At 39.3% G+C, this 22,683-nt stretch overlaps 1 protein-coding gene across 2 annotated transcripts; it reads left to right on the top strand.

The window, feature by feature from the left end:
• The first annotated feature begins 1,309 nt into the window (after positions 1-1,309).
• LOC142631179 (uncharacterized) lies at positions 1,310-21,805 on the top strand. Of its 2 annotated transcripts, none has more exons than XM_075805277.1 (10): positions 1,310-1,441; positions 5,507-5,867; positions 6,156-6,400; positions 11,589-11,673; positions 11,781-11,966; positions 12,048-12,212; positions 12,301-12,519; positions 20,648-20,819; positions 20,932-21,103; positions 21,225-21,805. In XM_075805277.1, exons 2-10 carry the CDS (start codon positions 5,508-5,510, stop codon positions 21,316-21,318), a joined length of 1,698 nt encoding a protein of 565 aa, XP_075661392.1. In that variant the 5' UTR covers positions 1,310-1,441; position 5,507; the 3' UTR covers positions 21,319-21,805. The 2 variants fall into 2 exon arrangements, with proteins under 2 accessions (XP_075661392.1, XP_075661393.1); XM_075805278.1 differs by having other exon boundaries at positions 1,349-1,441; positions 5,493-5,867.
• The last annotated feature ends 878 nt before the right edge of the window (positions 21,806-22,683 follow it).

Here is a 22,683-nt window from a genome sequence, read left to right as displayed (position 1 = left end):
CTCTACACTCATTTCTCTCACCATTGTCATCATACCATAGTGAGGAGGTTGCCCAATTACAAACATCGCCATCCTTGAGTGTTGTGAGTGTTTCGGAATGCTAGGAACCATTGTAGATTGCCTAAATTCAGCCTTGGAAGCTTGAAGGTGCAATCGAGCTTGGTTATGAGATTTGAGAAGCTAGTTGAAGAAATGATTTAGCGAAGTCGGTTGTGAGTGATCATTATCATATCAAAGAGATTTAAAAAAAAAAAAAATCAAAAGCCTAGAATAAGACAGTGAGACATACATTATGAGTCCGTTTGGATAGAACTTATTTTGCTGAAACTGAAAACTGAAAACTGAAAACACTGTAGCAAAATAATTTTTAAATGTGTGAATAGTACCGTGGGACCCATTTTTAATAAAAAAGTTGCTGAAAAGTAAAATTTATGGGACCCATAAACAGTGCATTTATGCACTGTTCATGGCTGAAAAGTCAAACCTTGCGGCTGGGTTAAAAAAAAAAAAAAAAAAAAAAAGAAGAAGAAGCAAAACGCAGACGTGGACGTGTAGACTTGGATCCAAACGCCCTCATAGGCTTTAGGAATTAAGGTATTTGGATGTTGCGTGAAAGGTAGGAAATAAACAGAAGTAAGCTTTGAGGTAGCTCCTCTTCTTTAATCCCGTTCTTTGCAATTATTTATTAAGCTAATGGTGTCAATTGGTCAAAAAAGCCACTCTTGACTTACCTTAAACAATGCCAAATTGCATCTTTAGCTTTACTTTTCAAATTTCTTAAGTTTTTTTTAATGAACCTGTGAACTTGCTTCAATCATGATTCTTTTCAGTTACATCTCATTCAAATCGTCTATATTTTTTCTTTAAAATTTTTTAGGGTCTATCAATTTTTGTTTCACATTCATTTAATTTAGAATCTCAAAAAAGAGACCTACCAAAAAAAAATAAAGAAGCTAAAACTCAAAAAAAATTTTCTAAGTTTCAATTTTTATCATTTCAGTCTTCTAAGCTTTAATTTTGTCATTTCAATCCATTTACTTTCAATTTTTGTCAATTTAGTATTTTTTAAGAAGCGGCGTTAAGTGAGCCAAACAATGCTGTTTAGGTTTTTATTTTTTTTATTTAAATAATTTCGTAATTAAAATAAAATCAAAAACTGTTATTTTAAAAAAAAATAAAAACACAATTAAGGGGAACGACGTCGTTCCCCTTCCCCTGAAAATCAAAACAGTCCGATACCCTAAGTCGTCATGCTCACCCGAGGATTTTGGGGAGAAAGAAAGAGGGGGAAAGAGAGAGAGCGATATCGAAACCGAGAGAGAGAGGGATATCGGGAGGGGGGGTGGGGGGGTGGGGGAAGACAGACCGATATTGAGAAGAGGTTTCGCGGTGGGCTAGGTTCTACTCCGGCAGCTCCGGCTCCGGCCAAGTGCAGCTTTGGGTAAGTTCTGAAAACCCATATTTTTTGCTTTGTGTTATAGTCTTATAGATGGGTTTTGTGCTAGATTCTGCTGTGTGTTATGATAACTTTTGATTTCTTAAATTTGGCCTCAAGAGGGTAGTGAACGAGTTCTGTAGCAATTATTTTCTTAATTGATTAGTTTTTTTTTTTTTTAACTTTCTGTTTTTAAGATTGATTTTATGGTTACAATTGTTCTGAAACCCAAATCAGATGCAATATGATGTTATGGTTACAATTGTTCTGAAACTCAAATCAGACGCAAATTGATTTTATGGTTACAATTGTTCTGCTTTTGTTGGCTAGTACCTGTTCATTGAGGATTTTAGCTTTGTACTTTACTTATTTTACTGCATTTTAAGGAAGGAACACGTACCACTATATACTAATAACAAAAAATAGTAGAATTTAGTATGGCAATCTGGAAGTGTAGGCGAATTGTGGCTTGCCTTTGGGGTGGCTAATTTCTGTAAGGGGGCAGTTTAATATCAGATGCAAGTTGTGTTTTAGATGAATATCATATGCAAGTTAAAAACTATTGCTTCTGTCTGATATCCACATCTTCCACACCAACACCACAACCAACCAAATTCACAGCATCAACAACACTGACATCCCTGACTAACAATTTTTTTTGAATAGGGGTTGCATGTTTTACATAAATGTCTATTTTAGGATCAATGGGGTCAAGAGACTTTAATAGTTCCTGAGTATCAGCATCATTGGTCAAATATCTTAGGCCATTGTGAAGATCCAAACCCGAGCACAAGAAAATAAAATTGGACATAATTCGACACTCCCAACTCCGCACAATAATGCTTAACCTCCAGTACAGAAAAGCTGTCTAAATCCACATTATCATAAACTTTCACCTTACCACCTATATACTTCCTCTTAACTGAGTGGTGCAATACTCCATCGCTAATAATAGAGCAGCCTCTGTTGACTCTTCTTTGATAAGGCAAGGAGCAGGGGACATGAGAGACTGGGATGTTTGTTTTATTAGGGTCCTAATGATTGAGAGGCGGAGTTGGTGGATGATTTCTTTTGGTTTTTGGCAGCCAATTTACCTTTAGAGGATGATGGTGACCATTTGAGATGGAAGTTGACGAAGAATGGGGATTTTAATATCTACTCGTTTTATCATAAGTTGCATAGTTCTTCTTCCATATTTTTTCCATAGAAAGTTATTTGGAAGGTTAAGGCACCCTGACATGTCTCTTCCTTTGTTTGGACAGTCGCTTGGGATAAGATTCTTTTTTTTTTTTTTGGATAGGTAAGAAAGATGTATATTCAAAAAATTGCTAAATGCAAAGTAGCACCAACATATCAAAAGTACAAAAAAAAAGATGGAAAAAAATATATAAAAAAACACTAATTACAAAGAAGAAGAGAGCTAAGGAATAAAGGAAGGGAATCACTAGATGTGAGTCCCCAAGCCCTAGCCTAATCAAAAAGGGAACCAGAAAAGAGAGCAAGCTGTTGCTCATCAGATTTATCCAAATCCTCAAACATCCGCTGATTGCATTCCCTCCAAATACACCACATCAAACACTTGGTGCATCATGTGTCGTTGTGGTGGGAGACAATGGATCATTTGTTGCTACATTGTGGGAAGGCTCATCGTTGGTGAAGCTTTGTCTTTGGTGCTTTTGGGATTTCATGGGTTCTCTCAAGATCGGTTGCAAGTTTCTTTTTTGGTTGTTGGAATTGGTTGGGAAAGCATTCATCTAGCATTTGGAATTTAGCTCCATTGTGTTTGATGTGGTGTATTTGGAGGGAACGAACTGACGGACTTTTGAGGACTTAGATTCGATGACTAGTTTCTTGCTTTTTTTACTAGTTCCCTTTTTGATTGGTCTAGGGCTTGGGGACTCACGTCTAGTAAATCTCTCCCTTTGTTTCTTAACTCTCTATTTCTTTGTAATTAGTTTCTTTTTTCTGTTTGTAATCTTTGATATGCTTTGTGCTTTTTTGCATAAAGGAGTTTTTTGAATATACATATTTCTTACTTATTAAAAAAAAGGTGAAATTCTAACCAAGCATTTTTCCTATGAAAGTTGTAAATTAAAAAGTCAACACACAACACAAGTATTTTAGCCGACAAAGACAATGTTAAGTACCCCATACACCAAAATATCAGTAGAAAAATAAAGTGCTAACTTTTAAGTACCCACGCAGCAAACAACTCCAAGTGGGGACCAACTTATTTCGAAACAATAAAACTGCACGTGAAGATGTTCAACAAACAGACAGATTAAGTAGATTATCCACACACACAAAAATAAAATAAAATAAAGTTGATTATCTCAATGCATTTAATCTCACCTATCAGTCAACAAAGTCCAACATAAACAAATGAAATGAAACAAAAATACTCTTCAACAGAAAAAGTTACCGGCTTTATATAACACACAGAAAAATCTAGCACAATACCCATCTACTACTACCTATACTCAAAAAGACAAATAAAAAATTTTGGGTTTTCATCACTTTCCCAAAATTGTACTTGGCCAGAGTTGGAGTTGATGGAGTTGACCCTAGCCTGCCAGAGTATACCCTAGCCCACTGGAGTAGACCCTAGCCCGTCGCAAAATTCGTCTCCTTCTCTCTTGGTCTCGATATCTGTCTCTATCTTGGTCTCAATCTCAATCTCGGTCTCTTTCTCAATCTTAATTGCCGATCCCTAACTCTCTCTCTTTCCCCCCCTCTTTTCCCCCCAATTTTCTCAGCCAAGGCACAAATTCATCAGGTTTTTTGGTTTTGTTTTCAAGGGAAGGGGAACGACGCTGTTCCCCTTAACTTTTTTTTTAATAACAGTTTTTTATTTTATTTTAATTACGAAATTATAAATAAATAAAAAGAGCGTAAATAGTGTCGTTTTGGCTCACTTGACGGCACCACTTAACTGAGGCTTAACAGAATACTGAATTGACAAAAATTATTTTTGCCAACTTAATTTACTTTTTAACTTATTTTTGCTACTATTCATAGCCCCATTGTATGTTTTGGTACTATTCATGAGTCTCACTATATTATTTCAGCTAACTTTTACCTTTATCTACAATACTTTCAGCAAAAAGTTTTCATTTTCAGCAAAATAAACGGATCTCATACAAACCCTAAAATGACAAAATCGAAACTTAGAGGACTGAAATAAGAAAAGTTGAAACTTAGAGGGTCAATTTTAGATTTTAATCAAAAAACTTTTATGACTTAAGTATTTGTTGAGTTTTTACATATTCCGAGAAAAGAGTTACATTTCAGCAATCCTGAGTTTGTTTGTGGATTAGTAGAATTTGCATGTTCTATTCACACAAGAAAAGAAAAAAAAAGTTGATGTTTAATCCAAATTCTACACAGCAGTAAGCATAATTAATTACCTAGATTAGGAAGCGTAGAACGATAGTGGAATTTGAAATGTTGTTTACACAACAAACTTTATTTATTTATTTATTATTTATTAATCTTGTAAATGAGATCTTTCATTAATACTAAAGAGAGTTTTACAAAGTTTCAAACATAGTAAAAACTGCAAACACCAAAATTGCCAAACTAGATCTGACTAAGACAATAAGCTGAAGCTGCAACACTGCCACATTAACACAGTATTATAAATATTTTAGTTGTAATGGAAGTGAAGGGTTAGTTAGGGACAGATTCAGAGGGAACTAATCCTAGGAAGTTCCCATAATAAAATTAAATTTTGAAGCCACTTCTCCCTTTCTTGATAAGTGAGTTTTTGGTCCCAAAAGAAGAGGAAATAGGGGATTCGAACTGATGGCCTGCATGGATCTCCACTTCATAATAGCTGATAAATATTTTTTTGTCCATTTTTATGTTGTTTTTGTTTCTTCCTCTAAATTAAATCTTAGCAAAAATTTTATTTATTTATTTATTGATTTTTTAATTAGTGTACTTAATATTGTGGATAACTGAGATGAAAGTTGAAAATTTTATCTGAATTTGTTATTATTAGAAAGAGTTGTTGATGGTTTTTTTTAAAAAAAAAAAAAAAAACATTTATAATTAGTTAAACTGTTTCAGAATGAGTTCAAAGAGGAAAACTGGTGATTTGGTGTTGGAGGAAGGGTTTGGTTCGGAAGCAAAGAGGCAGAGAGTGGTGGAGGAGGAGGAGGTGGAGTCATCTCCATCGCCGCCGCCTCTTCCAATTGCGAATCCTCTTTCCGGATTAGCGAATTATGATGATGATGAGGAGGAGGAGGAAGAGGAGAGGCAGAGGGCTGAGCAAAATGGCAGTGGGGAGGGAGTGGAGAATGGCAATGGAGGTCAAGGAATAGAAGAGGAGGAAGAGGATCAAATTGAGCAAGGATATGGTCAAGGAAGGCGTAACCGTGAGGTTGAGCACCGGAGGGACTGTCCTTATCTTGATACTGTTAATCGCCAGGTATACTGCTCTTGTCTTTGATGCTTCAGATAAATTGACAAAATGGGCTTTTTTTAAAAAAAAAAAAAAAAAAACTACAATGTCAATTGTTTGATTTAATTGTTAATGTTTTACAGGTTTTGGATTTTGATTTTGAAAAAACTTGTTTGTATATGCACTGTTAACTTCAGGCATGTATCTATGTAAATGCGTTTCTAGCGTGTGTGCAAATCATTTTGATGAGTTACATTTTTTTTTTTTTTTTTGGGTTTTAAGTATTGTTTTCGGGTGCTATTCTGTGCTTTGCAGGTTTTGGATTTTGATTTTGAGAAGTTTTGTTCTGTTTCTCTGTCGAATCTGAATGTGTATGCCTGTTTGGTCTGTGGGAAGTATTATCAAGGAAGAGGGAAAAAGTCTCATGCTTATACTCACAGCCTGGAAGCAGGCCACCATGTTTATATCAATCTTCGGACTGAGCAGGTTTATTGCCTTCCTGACGGATATGAAATTGATGACCCCTCATTAGATGACATTCGACATGTTCTGAATCCCAGGTGTGCTTATATTTTTGCAAAGTGCTTTCACTATATTTTTCCTTCTCTATTTAATGCTGTCATACCCTCTATTAGCATATCTCTCTGCATGTGTGCGTATGTGCATGTGTACGTGCATGTGTATGTGTATGTGTATGTGTGCTTGTGTGTGCACGGCCACATGCATCCTATGGATGTGGATGTGATGGCTGGCAATTGGATATATTTGCTTTGATCCTTGTGGATTACATTTTTCCTTTGAAAGAGAACCACCATGGTCTCTGTGTGCGTATGTATGTGTGCTTGAGTGTGCACAGCCACATGCATCCTATGGATGTGGATGTGATGGTTGTCAATTGGATATGTTTGCTTTGATCCTTGTGGATTACAGTTTTCCTTTGAAAGAGAACCACTGTGGTCAGCTTCATTAAGTTTCTCAGTACTATTTGTGATCGTAATATTCTATCTTTCATTCACATTGTATTTTATGTTTTATTTAAGAATTTAATTTAATGGATTATGTACTTTTAGGCACTTAATTGTTGATTTTTTTTTTATAAGTAAGAATGTTATATATACGAAAGGCTACTCTATGCATGGAAAACATAGAGCAAACCCAGAAAATACAAGAAGAAAAAGACTGAAAAAACAACAAAAGAAAACCAAACAACAGAATAATTACAAGAGAGAAAGAGAACTAAGAAAAGAGGGGAGAGAATCACTAGTCATGAGTCCCCAAGCCCGAGACCAATCAAAAAGACTCCCACTAAAAGAGGCAATCATCTGAACACTGGAACTATCCAAATCCTCAAAAGTCCTTCGATTCCGTTCCTTCCAAATACACCATAGGATGCACAATGAAACTAAGTTCCAAATTTGAGATGAATGCTTCCCCAACCAATTCCACTAACCAAAAAGCAAATCTGGGATTGATCTAGGCATAACCCAAGACAAACCAAAAGTTTTTAAGACAAAACTCCACAACTGATAAGCCATCTCACAATAAAGAAGTAAGTGATTTACCGTCTCTCCACAATGCCGGCACATAATGCACCAGTCTACAAAATCCAATCCCCTTAATCTCCTCAAGTTATCACCTGTAAGAATCTTATTCCAAGCCACACACCAAACAAAAAAAAAGACTTGCCTAGGGGCCTTAACTTTCCATATTCCTTTCCAAGGAAAGACAATTGAGGAAGAATCCCACAATTTGTTATAATACGACCGGATGTCAAACTCCCCATTAGGCTTCAACTTCCATCTCATCCGGTCTCTAACATCCATTGGAGGAGTATTAGCTCCTGAAATATGAAGAAAATGCAGCCCTTCATCCATCTCCCAATCATTAAATTCTCGAATAAAACGAACATCCCAAATTCTTCTATCATCCGTTCCCTGCCTTGACAAAGAAGCTTCTACAGATGCCTCCTTATCAATGGCAATACCATACAACCTTGGGAAAGCTACTTGAAAAGGTTGATCCCCATACCACCCATCCTGCCAAAATCTCACTCTATTCCCCAACCCAACGACAAACTGACAATTCTTGCTAAAAACCTCCCATCCCATGTGAATACCTCTCCACAAACCACACCCATGAACTCCTCTACCTAGCTTTGAGGTCCATTCCCCCCATTCTTCCCCATATTTTGACGCTACCACCCTCCTCCATAACTGACCCTCTTCCTTCCCAAACCGCCACAGCCATTTCCCCAATAAGGCCTTATTGAAAGTAGTAATTTTCCTTATCTCCAAACCACTGTAAGCTATAGGCGCACAAACTTTATCCCATTCTACTAGATGAATCTTGCTATCACCCCATAGAAAGTCCCTTTGCAACTTTTCAATCTTACTAGCCACATAAGTAGGAATGGTGAAAAGAGATAGAAAATAGGTAGGAATACTAGATAACGTACTCTTGAGTAACATCAATCGACCCCCCTTAGACAAATACAACCTCTTCCACCTGGCTAATTTCCGCTTAATTTTGTCCAAAATAGGATTCCAAATTGAAGGGAAATTATGCGAAGCCCCCGACGACATGCCAAGATAAGACATAGGCAAAGTTCCAACTCTACAACCCAAAATTTCCGCCAGGGCATGCACATCATCAACCTCTCCTATAGGAACCATTTCACTCTTGTGCACATTGACCTTCAAACCTGTTACTGCCTGAAAACTAAGTAACAACAACCGAATATGAAGAATTTTCTCTACCTCTGCATCACAAAAAAGGATAGTATCGTCTGCAAAAAACAGATGTGAAACACATTCCCCACCACCCCTCCTACCCTCAACTTTAAAACCGCGGATCAAGCCAGCTCCCTCCACTCTTCTCAACATCCTACTAAACACCTCCATTAAAATCAGAAACAGCATAGGAGATAGCGGATCCCCTTGTCTTAAACTCCTAGAACTACCAAAAAAATCAGCTGGAGACCCGTTAATCAAAATAGAGAACTGAACTGTGGAAATACAAGTACGAATCCACTTACACCACCTCACACCAAAGCTCATTCTATTCAACAAATACAGCAAAGCCTCCCAATTCAAATGATCGTAAGCTTTCTCAATATCAAGTTTACAAATGACTCCAGGAACCTTACTCTTCCCTCTGCTATCCACGCACTTATTCGCAATAAGAACCGAGTCAAGGATTTGTCTCCCACCCACAAAGCTATTCTGAGTCTCAGAGATCAACTGATCTAAAACCACTCTCAAACGATTTGCCAAAACCTTAGCCAAGATCTTATACATACTCCCCACCAAACTAATAGGTCGGAAATCTCTAATATTAGAGGCATCATTCTTTTTAGGAATCAAGGCAATGAAGGTAGCATTAAGAGATTTTTCAAACTTACAATGTTGAAAAAACTCTTCAAAGACCGCTAACACGTCTTTCTCCACCACTCTCCAACAATGGTGATAGAACGCCATAGTAAACCCATCCGGACCTGGAGCTTTGTCCCCCTCCAAATCACGAATGACTTGAAGTATCTCCTCTCTCTCAATCTTCCTTTCAAGCCAAACCCTCTCCATATCCCCAATACGGTCAAACACCAAACCCTCCACAAAAGGCCTCCACCCCTCATGCTCCTTGTACAAATTTTTATAAAACTGGATTACCTGATTAGTTACCTCAGATTCCTCCTCAAAAACTACCCCATCTACCTCCAAGGTCCTCAGATGATTATACTGTCTATGGGAGTTAGCCATTTTATGGAAGAACTTGGTGTTATTATCTCCTTCCTTGATGTATAACATCCTAGATTTTTGTCTCCAGGAAATTTCCTCCAAGGAAAGAAGATGCTCCACTTGAGACCTCAAAGCTGCCCTATGACTTATCTCCCCATCAATTAGACCAACATCCCCTTCCTTAGTGTCTAACGTTTTCAACTCCTCCAGTAATTGTTTCTTTTGACGCTCTACATTACCAAACTCTCGACGATTCCATTGTACAATGTCCTCTTTCAAAGCCTTTAATTTTTTTGCAAACACAAAACTAGGCGTACCAACAAAGGAATGCCTATTCCACCAAGATTGAACCCTATCCACAAACCCTTCCGTCTTCAACCACATATTTTCAAATCTGAACAGACTTTTCCCCCTTAAATTCCCCCTGCCTCCAAGAGAATAGGACTGTGATCTGAGATAGGACGGGGTAGAATCCTTTGAATAACATCTGGGAAATGATCCTCCCAGTCTGGGGTGACCAAAGCTCTATCAATCCTAGACATCGCTGGTTGATCAGTACCACTTGACCAAGTATAGCTACCTCCTTCCAAAGGCAAATCAATCAAGTTAAGATCTTCAATAAATTCATAGAATTTTTCCATAGCCAGGGTCAAACTTGTCGCACCCCTATGCTCACTAGGAAAGCGAACAATATTAAAATCCCCCAAGCAGCACCACGGTACCCTCCGATATTGTTGAATACCCACCTACTCATCCCACATGTAACCCCTCTTATTATTCTCATTTGGGCCATAAACCCCTGAACATGCCCATATAAAATTGTCCCCCACCCCTTGCCACTTTACTGAAACTGAGAATGTACCAACCATAACTTCGATCTTATCCAAGACCCTTTTATCCCACATAATCAAAATACTACCAGCATTCCGGTCAGCCTCCAAAACAGCCCAATCCACATATGGACAGCCCCACAAACTACAAACCAGCTGTCTATTCATGCTAGCAATTTTTATCTCTTGCAAGCAAACAAGATCACACTTCCATTCGCGCAACAAATTCTTCACCACAAGTCATTTCAGAGGATCATTTACACCTCTAACATTCCACGAAATCATTTTTATCTTCATTACTACAAAAATATCCCCACCGACTGACACCAGCACAAAACCAAACCTCTATCTCCTATCATAATTTACCGTAGAGATCAAGTTTTGCAGCTCTCTACATCCCTTGTGTTTGGACTTAGCCACTTTTTGGCTGCCTGTTACTTTCCGGTGTAACACATTGGCTGCCTCCATCTCAGTTTCGAGCCTTTGTAAGAGAGCAATGCACAACTTCTCATGTCGGATCGTTGATAACCCAACCAATTTACTGAAACCAGGAATTCTTCGTTTCACCCACCCAGAGACATCAAATTTAGCCTCAATACTCAAGACTTGAGTGACCTCCTCCAACCCCGCCAAAGTTGTCGATGCACACGGAGCAATAATCTGTAAAGGTAAACAATCCGACAATTCTGCTTCACCAGAGCCCACAAAAAAATCAGCTGCATCCTTCACAAACATGATACTAGAAGAGAAATTTGCCTCCTTACCTGAAACTCCAAAACCCATTGACCCAGCACGCAGAAACTCCAGAAAAAGATCGGGGAAAGAAGGTCCAACCAGTCGCAGCACAAAATCGAGAGTCACCAACCTCAAATCTTCAGAAATTAGCCCACCCGACAACCTATTTGAGCCCAAAATACTATTCCGGTCAGAGCTATACCAGAAAACCGTGTGCTTTAATGCTCTGTCACCCTCTAAATCTGCCTTACCCATTGTGATCAGAAGCTCGTCGGCGCGAGTCCCCACAGAAAAAAGGCATTCTGCCTCTGCCTAGTTCTCCGCAAGACAACCCACCTTCTCCAGTAACCCTGGTGAGTCATCAGCGCAAAACCCAGCAGGAGGAGGACACTGACTTGCCACCGGCAGCTTTGCTGATTGTTGATTATTTTTGGCTACTATACATGCAGGTTTGCTAGGGTACAAGTGGAACAACTTGACAAGAACAAGCAGTGGTCTAGGGCACTTGATGGTTCTGATTTCCTTCCAGGAATGGTACCTATTTTTTTCCTTAAACCACATTTCTATTTTATTGTTGGAGATTTTATATGATATTAAATGGGACCTTTTGAAGTGTTAATCATGATTTTGGCAAATTTCAGGTGGGGCTTAACAACATTAAAGAGACAGATTTTGTGAATGTCACAATACAATCTTTGATGAGAGTTACTCCTTTAAGGAATTTTTTCCTTATCCCTGAAAATTATAAACACAGCAAATCTCCACTTGTTCATCGATTTGGAGAACTCACAAGAAAGATCTGGCATGCAAGGAACTTTAAAGGACAGGTATGTTCCCATTCTGTCACATTGAGTTAATGGTTCTTGAACATGAAATTCATATTTATCAAAATTCTTAATGTTTTACAGGTAAGCCCACATGAGTTTCTACAGGCAATTATGAAAGCCAGTAAAAAAAGGTTTCGGATTGGTGCGCAGTCTGATCCAGTTGAATTCATGTCATGGCTTCTTAACACACTGCATGCTGATCTTAAAACGAAGAAAAATAGAAGCATTATCTACGATTGCTTTCAGGTTGTCTCTATAATCATTCTTGTTGACTTTGTTGCTAGTAGTTGGATAGTCAGTTGCACTTATCTAAAGACATCTGTACACTTTATAGGGAGAGTTGGAGGTTGTGAAAGAGATTCATAACAAAGCTTTCTTGGAGAAGAAAGATAACAGTGATGACCAGCATTCTGCTTCAAAACTCACAGATGGTGGAATTGAACATGATGCTGTTGTGACAGAAACTTCCAGAATGCCATTCTTAATGCTTGGACTGGATTTGCCACCACCTCCTCTCTTCAAAGACGTGATGGAGAAAAATATAATACCCCAGGTATTTTGATTTCTCAGTGAGTTTGGTTGCATAATAAATGAGATGTATTTTCTGTTGTCCATAGTAGATTTTCCTTTAGGGTTGATTCTAATTGACTAAGGGTTTACATTTTACTATGGGGTTCAAGTAATGGCCCAATGGTAATGGAATTCTTTATACTGTCCTGTGTTTGTGATTTGAACCACACCTCCCCCTCTCCCACTATTTGCCAATCTTTAAAAAAAAAAAAAGAGTTTCTTATAAAATAAATTTTTTTACATTTTAATATTGGTAGAGACTAGAGAGGGATAGAGAGAGGCTATTTAAATTTGTGGAATTGGCGAAACCCTAACGTGTAGTACAATTGGTTAGGGACCACACCTCATGAAGTGGAGGTTACTATTCAAATTTCGTCTTCCCCTCCCCTTGGGGCTGAAACTTATTTTTGAAAAAAAAAAGTGGAATTGGCAAATGCTTTTAAGGCCTTCTTAATTCCTTGAAAAGTGTAATGCTTAGGAAAGGGGTGTGGGCAAACTTGTCTATGTGTGGTTGTGATGGGTTAAGGTTTAGGAGGATTTGTGGACTTTGAGTTTAGAACCCTTTTAGAAGAAATATTAGGATTCAAGAGAGAAAGGATTTGATTTATGGTTAAAAAGAGAAGAAAGAAAAAGCCATAGAATAATTTTCTAGCGTGTGAACAATGCGTGAGAAAATTGTGCCATGAACCATACCATAAAAAGTTCCGTGAGAAAGAAAAGAAGAAAGAAAGATGAGAAAGGAGGAAAAAGAATACTATGGCCAAGTTGCCTCAATACTCAAAACGCTTGACATTTTATTGATCAACTCTAACTTATTTGAGTACAACTGCATAGACCCTACTCTCAACCTCTCTTAGTAGAACTAGGGCAGGGCTTCTACTTTGACTAGCGAACCAAATCCTAATTGAATTGAACCAAAGCCCACACATAACAACCCATTAACTATATAAGGGGGAAATTGGGTTTTTGCCCTTATTTTGCAAAAAATCTAGCAATATGTCCCTGTTTTAAAACTATTTAGGTTCGTGCCCTTGTTTTGAAACTCGATTATCTCAAAATCGAGTTTCAATGTAAAACTCGATTTTAAAAAAATCGAGTTATGCCAAATCGAACTAAGATTATTTGGAAAGAACATTACCTGTATTCCATGGGGGGTTTTCACAGTTTTGTTATTGAGTCCAAGTTTTTTCAATTAGTTGTAGAGGAAGGGGGACGTTATTTCTTGTTACAGATCTTTGAGAGGGGCAAATATTTTATGAGATCAGTCTTCATGGGTAAAAGTGCAGCACATTGGCTGATGAAGATAATCGAAGACATTGTTGTTGGGGCAAGTTCCAAACAGTTCTTTTCTTTCAGGGATGGTGACACTGCGTTTACTCTCCAACGCAGCACCAACTCGTTTGGTCAGTTTCTTCTCCTGACTGAACTAAAAGCTGGTGGGTGTAGGAGGTCGATCATTATCCCTGAAGGAAAAGAGAGATATGGTTGGAGGGCTTTTGGCCTTAAACTTAGAAAGATGTTGTTTCCCTCCCAATATGCAGTGGGTGGAACTGGTCTTTCAACCTTTATTCCTCAGGTGCATAGGCATTATTTGGAGTCTCAACACTCTAGAACTTATGCTGAAGTTGTGCAAGGCAATAATGGAAGAGTAGAGGATAGAAAACAGCCAAAGCAGGTAGGCTCCATTGACAAGGGGAAGAAGATACATCTAGGAGGGGAGAAGATGGAGGGGATTTGGAGCCTCTCAGGAGCTAAATTGGGAGTTTTTTCGGTAGGCAAGCCTGATAAGGTGGTGGTGGAAGGAGGTGATAGGAGGGAGCAGTGCATTAATGAGGAGTCAGTGGCAGGTAGTAGGAAACGTTTCCCAAGCTTCAATTTGAATGCAAAAGCCTATGACAATAGGAAAAGGAGTGATGGTAGGAGGCCATGCTGGTCAGGGAGAGGTCTAATCGTGGAAGTTGATGTGATGGGGAGAAGGCGGGTTTCCTGGGATAGGAAGAAGGGGAGGGATCAGAAGCTAAAATGGATTTCACGGGCTGGCAAGGATCTGCATCAGAATAAGGTGGGTCTGGGTTTGGGCCCTAATAAGTTGGTGGCCCAACTGACTGGTAGTGAGTCTGGTTTAGGCCCACAGTTCAAAAGCCCAATCACCTTTGAGCCTGGGGAATCCTCCGCTAAAAGTGTTGAGCCCTTACACTCAACCGAGAAGTACGGGAAGGATGGGGTGTGTCCAGGGGCGAGTCCGATGACTTTTGTAACGCCGTCGCAGGTGGCCGGAGGTCTGGGGTGGTCGCCGAAGGTACGGGTTCAGGCCGACGAGGGTGGGTTGTGCTTGTCGGTGTCCTCGAAGTCTCCGACGAGCCCTGTCTTGACGGTACAGGTGCTGCGTCGTACCGGGGTTCTGGTGGGTCCGCCTCACCGGCGCTGCGAGCCACCGGTAGGAGTGGCGGTGGGTGCCGTTTCCTCTCCGGCGATGGTCTTCAGGCTGAGCTCTGACCGGATTACCACCTTTGGTTCCAGTTTGCTGTCGAGTGGGGTATTCTCTGAAGGTTTAAGGATAGTGACTCTCTATTTAGTGCCACGGTCGTTAGGACCTCTTCTCCCTGACTTCTTTCTGGAGATGGTGCGAGATGGATCAAGGGGCTTGGGGGCAGGGAGTCAGGAGGTTAATTCTTCTTCTTTAAGTATTGAACTTGTGGAGGAAGCAGCTGTTGATACTTCATTGGCAGTTGCCTTTCCTTTGCAAATTTTAGTTCCGAGTGCACCGACAACCTTGGCAGTAATGGAGGAGGTTGATGAGGTTTTTAGTTTTGAAAACAACAAAGATATTTCTGGGTGGGTGAAACACAGAATACCTGGTTTTAGTAAATTGGTTGGGTTATCTATGACGCGTCATGAGAAATTGTGCATCTCTCTATTACAGAGGCTTGAAGCAGAGATGGAGGCAGCCAATGTGTTACACAAGAAAATAATGGGCAGTTTAAAGGTGGCTAAGTCCAAAAATAAGGGTTGTAGAGAGCTGAAAAACCTGTTTTCTTCGGTGAATTATGACAGAAGTTAGAGGGTGGTTTTGTGTTGTTGCTGGCTGTTGGGGTTTTTTTTAGCGTTTATGAAGATAAAAATGATTTCGTGGAACGTTAGAGGTTTAAATGACCCTCGGAAACGCCTTGTGGTGAGGAACTTGTTGCGAGAGTGGAAGTGTGATGTTGTTTGTTTACAAGAGACTAAAATTGCAAGCATGAATCGGCAGCTGGTTTGTAGTTTGTGGGGCTGCCCTTATGTGGACTGGGCTGTGTTGGAGGCAGACCGGAGCCCGTTGCGGTGGTATTTTGCTTATGTGGGACAAAAGGGTTTTGGATAAGGTGGAGATTATGGTTGGTACATTCTCAGTGTCGGTAAAGTGGAAAGGGGTGGGGGACGGGTTTATTTGGGCTTGCTCAGGCGTCTATGGTCCAAATGAGAATATTGCGAGGGGTCTCATGTGGGATGAGTTAGTGGGAGTTCAGCAGTGTTGGAGGGTTCCGTGGTGCTGTTTTGGGGACTTTAATATAGTCCGTTTTCCTAGTGAGCGTAGGGGCGAGACCCGTTTTTCCACAGCTATGGAGAAATTTTCAGAATTTGTTGAGGACTTGAACTTGGTCGATTTGCCTTTGGAAGGAGGTAGCTTTACTTGGTCCAGTGGTTTGGATCAACCAATGATGTCTAGGATTGATAGAGCTTTGGTCACTCCTGATTGGGAAGATCATTTCCCAGATGTTTCTCAAAGGATTTTACCCCGTACTGTCTCGGACCACAGTCCAATTCTCTTGGAGGCTGGGGGAATGGCAAGGGGGAAAAGTCCATTCAGATTTGAAAATATGTGGCTGAAGTCGGAAGGTTTTGTGGATCGGGTTCAAACCTGGTGGAATCGATATTCCTTTGTAGGTACTCCTAGCTTTGTGCTTGCAAAAAAATTAAAGGCTCTAAAAGAAGACATTGTGCAATGGAATCGCCGAGAGTTTGGCAATGTAGCGCGTCACAAGAAGCAATTATTGGAGGAGTTGATAACATTAGATGCTAAGGAGGGAGATTTTGGCCTCTCTGAGGGGGAGAAAGTTCATAGGGCTGGTTTGAGGTCCCAGGTGGAGCATCTTCTTTCCTTAGAAGAAATTTCCTGGAGACAAAAATCTAGGATGTTATGCATCAAGGAAGGGGATAATAACACCAAGTTTTTTCACAAAATGGCTAATTCTCATAGACGGTCCAAGCTCTTAAGGACCTTGGAGGTGGATGGGGTGGTTTTTGAAGAGGCTTCCGCGGTAACTTATCAAGTAGTACAATTTTATAAAAATTTGTACAAGGAGACTGAGGAGTGGAGGCCTTTTGTGGAAGGTATGGAATTTGATCGTATCGAGATCAGGGAGAGGGTTTGGCTTGAAAGGAAGTTTGAGAGAGAGGAGATTCTTCAAGTTGTTAGGGGTTTGGAAGGGGACAAAGCTCCAGGTCCGGATGGGTTTACTATGGCATTCTATCATCATTGCTGGAGGATAGTGGAGAAAGATGTCCTAGCGGTCTTTGAAGAGTTTTTTCATCACTGCAAGTTTGAAAAATCCCTTAATGCGACTTTCATTGCTTTAATTCCTAAAAAGAATGATGCCTCCAATATCAGAGATTTTCGTCCTATCAGCTTGGTGGGGAGTGTGTACAAGATCTTGGCTAAGGTCTTGGCAAATCGCTTGAGAGTGGTTTTAGATCAGTTGATTTCTGAGAATCGAACGGGTTTTGTGGGTGGGAGACAAATCCTTGACTCGGTTCTCATTGCGAATGAGTGTGTGGATAGTCGTGGGAAGAGTAGGGTTCCTGGAGTCATTTGTAAGCTCGATATGGAGAAAGCCTACGACCATGTGAATTGGGAGGCTTTGTTGTATTTGCTGAATAGGATGGGTTTTGGAGCGAAGTGGTGTAAGTGGATACGTTCTTGTATATCCACTGTTTAGTTCTCTCTGTTTTGGTTAATGGGTCCCCTGACTTCTTTGGTAGTTCTAGGGGTTTAAGACAAGGAGATCCGCTATCTCCTATGTTGTTTTTGATCTTGATGGAGGTGCTTAGTAGGATGTTAAGGAGAATGGAGGGAGTGGCTTGATTCGTGGTTTTAATCTTGGGGGGCAGGAGGAATGGTGGGGAACGTGTTTCACATCTCTTATTTGCGGATGATACTATCCTCTTTTGTGATGCGGATGTGGAGCAAATTCTTCACATTCGGTTGTTGCTCCTTAGTTTTCGGGCGGTAACGGGTTTGAAGGTCAATGTGCATAAGAGCGAAATGGTTCCTATAGGGGAGGTTGGGGATGTGCATGCTGCGGTGATATCTTGCTGTAGAGTTGGTTCTTTACCTATGTTGTATCTTGGCATGTCAGGGGCTCCTCACAATTCCCCTTTAATTTGGAATACAATTTTGGAAAATACTAAGCGGAAATTATCTGGGTGGAAGAAGTTGTATTTGTCTAAGGGGGTCGTTTGATGCTTCTCAAGAGTACGCTCTCTAGTCTTCCGACCTACTTTCTTTCGTTATTCACTATTCCTACTCATGTGGCTAATAAAATTGAAAAGTTGCAAAGGGATTTCCTTTGGGGAGAGAGTAAAATTCATTTGGTTGGTTGGGACAAAGTTTGTGCGCCTATAGCCAATGGTGGCTTAGGGATTAGGAAACTCACTACCTTTAATAAGGCTTTGTTGGGAAAATGGTTGTGGCGGTTTGGAAAGGAAGAGGGTCGGCTATGGTGGGGGGTTGTCGCTTCTAATTATGGGGACGATGGGGGGGGAGGGCCCTCAAAACTTGGTAGGGGAGCTCACGGGTGTGGTTTGTGGAGAAGTATCCGCATGGGTTGGGAGGACTTCAGCAAAAATTGTCATTTTGTGGTTGGATTGGGGAACAGGGTGAGGTTTTGGCAGGATGGGTGGCATGGGGATCAACCTTTTCAACCGGCTTTTCCAAGGTTGTTTGGCATCGCCATTGTGAAGGAGGCTTCGTTGAAGCTTCTTTGCAAAGGCGGGGGCGGAGGATAGAAGAGTTTGGAATGTTCGGTTTAGTAGATTTTTTAATGATTGGGAGATGGATGAAGAAGGCTGCGGTTTCTTCGTATGTTGGGTGCTATAACCCCTCCTATGGATGTTGGAGATCGAATGAGATGGAAATTGAAGTCTAATGGAGCTTTTGACATCCGATCGTACTACAACAAATTGAGAAATTCTCCTTCTACTATCTTTCCTTGGAAAGCTATTTGGAGAGTAAAGGCCCCAAGGCGAGTTTCTTTTTTTGTTTGGTGTGTAGCTTGGAATAAGATTCTAACGGGAGACAATCTGAGATTGAGGAGATTGGATTTTGTGGATTGGTGCATTATGTGCCGTCATAGTGGAGAGACGGTAGATCACCTTCTCCTTCATTGTGAAATGGCCTACCGGTTATGGAGCTTTGTTTTCCTAACTTTTGGCTTGGCCTGGGTTATGCCTAGATCGATTCTCGAAATGCTCTTTGGTTGGTGGAATTGGTTGGGGAAGCATTCTTCTCGGATATCCGGAATTTAGTCCCGCTTTGCATCCTTTGGTGTATTTGGAAGGAGCGTAACGGAGGACTTTTGAGGATTTGGATAGCTCTAGGGAACAGTTGCTTGTTTTTTTTAGTGGGACTCTCTTTGATTGGTCGCGCGCGTGGGGACTCACGTCTAGTGACTCCCTTCCTTCTTTTCTTTGCTCCCTTTTCCTTTTCTAATTTTCTTGTTGTCTTTGTTTCTCTTTGTTTTCTTTTTCTTGTAGCTCCTCGGTTGCTCTGTGTTTTTTTCAGGCATAGAGTAACCCTTCGTATATATATCATTCTTACTTATCAAAAAAAAAAAAGAAAAAGAAAATTGTGGAACTCGAGTTCATGGAACTCAAGTTCCATAAATTTATTTTTTATTTTTTTTTTAAAGTTTGATTGCCTATAACTTGATTTTCTATAAATCGAGTTTTACATTGAAACTTAATTTTGAGAAAATTGAGTTTCAAAACAGAAATACGGACCTAAATAATTTCAAAACAGGACATATTGCTAGATTTTTTTAAAAATAAGGGCAAAAGCTCAATTTCTCCCTACTTATTAATAAAAGAAGACCCATGGCCCATAACTATTGTTCATACCCAGCAATTGTAGAATTGTTAAAATACCCTTGACTCTAGAATGACAAAATAAAACATTAAAACCTAATTAACTTCCATGGGCACTTATTGTTTAGCTTTGCCTTAACCCTAGATTTCCAAAGAGGATATTTTTTCTCTAGCCATGCTATGGTTATGCCATCTGTGTGTGTGTGTGTGTGTGAGGGAGAGAGAGAGAGAGAGAGAGTTAAATTTGGTTGTTCTTTCTTGGGATTTACAGCTGCAGTATTCAAAGCCATTTTGTTACTGTGTAAAAGTTAGAGAAAGCCAGTGGTAATACTCTAAAGTGACTCTGAATTGGAATTTTTCTTTTTTCTTTTTAAATAGTAGAATTGGCAAGTTCTTTTATGTTCATTTAAGAAGTTATTTTTGGTTCTGTTTAGTGCTAAGAATTGGCAAGTTATTTATTTATTTCCCCTTTCTCTTGATTAACATTTGCAACATTCTATGCCACTTTGGTACTGTGTTAAAGTTGTGTGAAATTGGCCAATTCTCTTATGGCCTTTGTTAGTTTGAAAGGAAAAAATCATGCTAAAGAATTGGTTCATTTCTCTTAAGAATGATTACAAAAATTTCAAGCATTTTCCATTTATTTCTCTCTTATATTTTGAGAACCAATTGGAAAGTATTTTTTTAGAATAAAATAAGAGGACATTTTGGTGATATTTGGAAGAGGCTTCCTGTTTGGGAATTTAGGCTGTATATCCATTCTCAATTTATATTTGCATTGCATGACATCAGTACTCACTGTAGCACCAAGTCATTGGTATATACGTTTAGCTAAATCAAATTGGCCTTCTTTGTGTTGCATTTTGGAAAAGAGGTGCTCTGCGGAAGTCTTTGAAAGATATTAGTACTAGAGAAAATTTGTGGATTTTTATGTATTTTTCTTAGTAGTATTTCTTTCAGACCAAATTTTGCATATGCTTTTGTTATAGGTTCCACTCTTCAACATCCTGAAGAAGTTTGATGGTGAAACTATCACTGAGGTTGTCCGACCTCGTATAGCAAGGATGAGATACCGTGTTACCAGATTGCCACAGTATCTAATTCTCCACATGCGTCGATTTACAAAGAACAACTTTTTTGTGGAAAAAAATCCTACATTAGGTGAGACTTCATTCCTATATTTTGTAGTTGTATGATGAATCTACATATATAATATTATCCGAAACTGGGCCAACTCGTGTGCCTTGTGCTGAATGATGTAACTTTGTCTCAGTGAACTTTCCCGTGAAGAACCTGGAGTTGAAGGATTACATTCCCTTGCCAACACCTAAGGAGAATCACAAATTGTGTTCAAAGTATGATTTGATTGCCAACATTGTTCATGATGGTAAACCTGATGAAGGGTACTACAGGGTATTTGTACAGAGGAAGTCAGAAGAATTATGGTAATCCCATATTTCATCAATATGCAAAAATTGAAATTTTGAATTTATTTATTTATTTTTTTTTTAAATTTTAAATGCAACACATATTGCAATTGAAACTTTTGGCATTCAATATTTGCAGGTATGAGATGCAGGATTTGCATGTTTCAGAAACACTTCCTCAAATGGTTGCACTCTCGGAGACTTATATGCAGATTTATGAACAGCATCAGTAATATAGGAGTTCCAAGTCCTCTTGTTAAATGTTGATTGGTTTTTTATCAAGTTTAGGTAATCATAGTGTAATATTTTTCAAACAGATTATGAAACATCATAGGAGAAAGGAGAGAAATTATTGAGCTTTTTACATGGTTGATTTGTCATTACGGAGGAAGATTTCCTGATTGAAGGAAAAGTCGGTCCTATAGAAATTGAGGCTCTCTTTCATCTCCCAATATCAGCAAAAGCGCCAATCCGTTTTGCTAGTTTTGACTGTAAAACCATGCTTACATTGTCTAGAAGAAATCCTAGAGGCAAAACTCTAGTGTTAGATTTTTGACAGATCAGTGTTAGTGTTCACTGTTGTTTAGTGATTATTTCTTCCATATGTCCTTGATTGTTCAGCTACTACCTGGTGGTACAAAACTACAAATAACATATTATGAAGCCGTTGTATACTATATGCACAGATCAGAATTTTAAGCTTTTCCCTAGTTCTTGGTATTGGCTTTCTGTGCTTATTTATGCTGAAATGATATAATTGTCTCACATTGCTGGAATTATGGTGAAAGATGGTTTGATTAGGGAATGAAATTCATCCGTGGGAAATGAAATTTTCCCGTAGAAAATTGTTTATTCATTTAGAAACTGGTGTGGTTTTGATTTCTCTGAATATTGGACTTCTCTGTGTTGTCCTCTTTGTTTGGTATTAGGCTTTAAATTGCTAGTCCAAACAACTATAATAGGTGGATCTTACACCTGCACTCATCCTTCCTAGCTAGTAAAGTTGCATATTTGGAATTATTGACTATCCAACTAATTTCAACACTATCCTACTAAGCATCTCATCTCAAAGGCTGCTTGTATGATTGTCAGGGACGGTAATGCAATTAGAATATGGGATGATCCATGGATTCCAGATCTTCAAGGATTTATTCCTATCCCAAAGAGTGGAGCTAACCCGAATGGAATTTTGCTTGTCTCTCAGCTTTTAAATTCTGAACATTCGGATCGGGATTATCATAAATTAAAGTTGTGGTTTGAGGACTCTATCGAGGATTTAATTTTGAGAACTTCATTCTCTCTAGTTGCTGGTGTGGATTGCTGGGTTTGGACTCCTTCAAGTTCTTGGGTTTTGTCAGTTAAATCAGCCAATTGGATTTGCAAAGAGGCACATCGTAATAATGACTCTCTGGAGTTATACAAGTATCATCTCCAATTTCAAAAAATCCTTGGTAGGTTTTTTGATTTTTGGAAATTGGAGATGATACTTGTCCTCTTTGCAAATCTGAAGCTGAGTCCTCAATTCATCCTTTTGCTTTATGCCCAGTAGCAAAATCAATTTGGTTCAACAGCCAATGAAGGGTTGAGAATGGACTCAT

The sequence above is a fragment of the Castanea sativa genome, chromosome 4, assembly GCF_040712315.1.
Source record: "Castanea sativa cultivar Marrone di Chiusa Pesio chromosome 4, ASM4071231v1".
NCBI classification, from domain to species: Eukaryota; Viridiplantae; Streptophyta; class Magnoliopsida; order Fagales; family Fagaceae; genus Castanea; species Castanea sativa.
This window is presented reverse-complemented; position numbering and strand designations above follow the sequence as displayed.

Coding starts and splice junctions, on each gene's coding strand:
- LOC142631179 (XM_075805277.1), top strand. CDS start 5,508: ATGAGTTCAAAGAGGAAAACTGGTGATTTGGTGTTGGAGGAAGGGTTT. Junction 11,967..12,047: donor CAAGGAACTTTAAAGGACAG/GTATGTTCCCAT, acceptor AATGTTTTACAG/GTAAGCCCACATGAGTTTCT. Junction 12,520..20,647: donor AGAAAAATATAATACCCCAG/GTATTTTGATTT, acceptor CTTTTGTTATAG/GTTCCACTCTTCAACATCCT.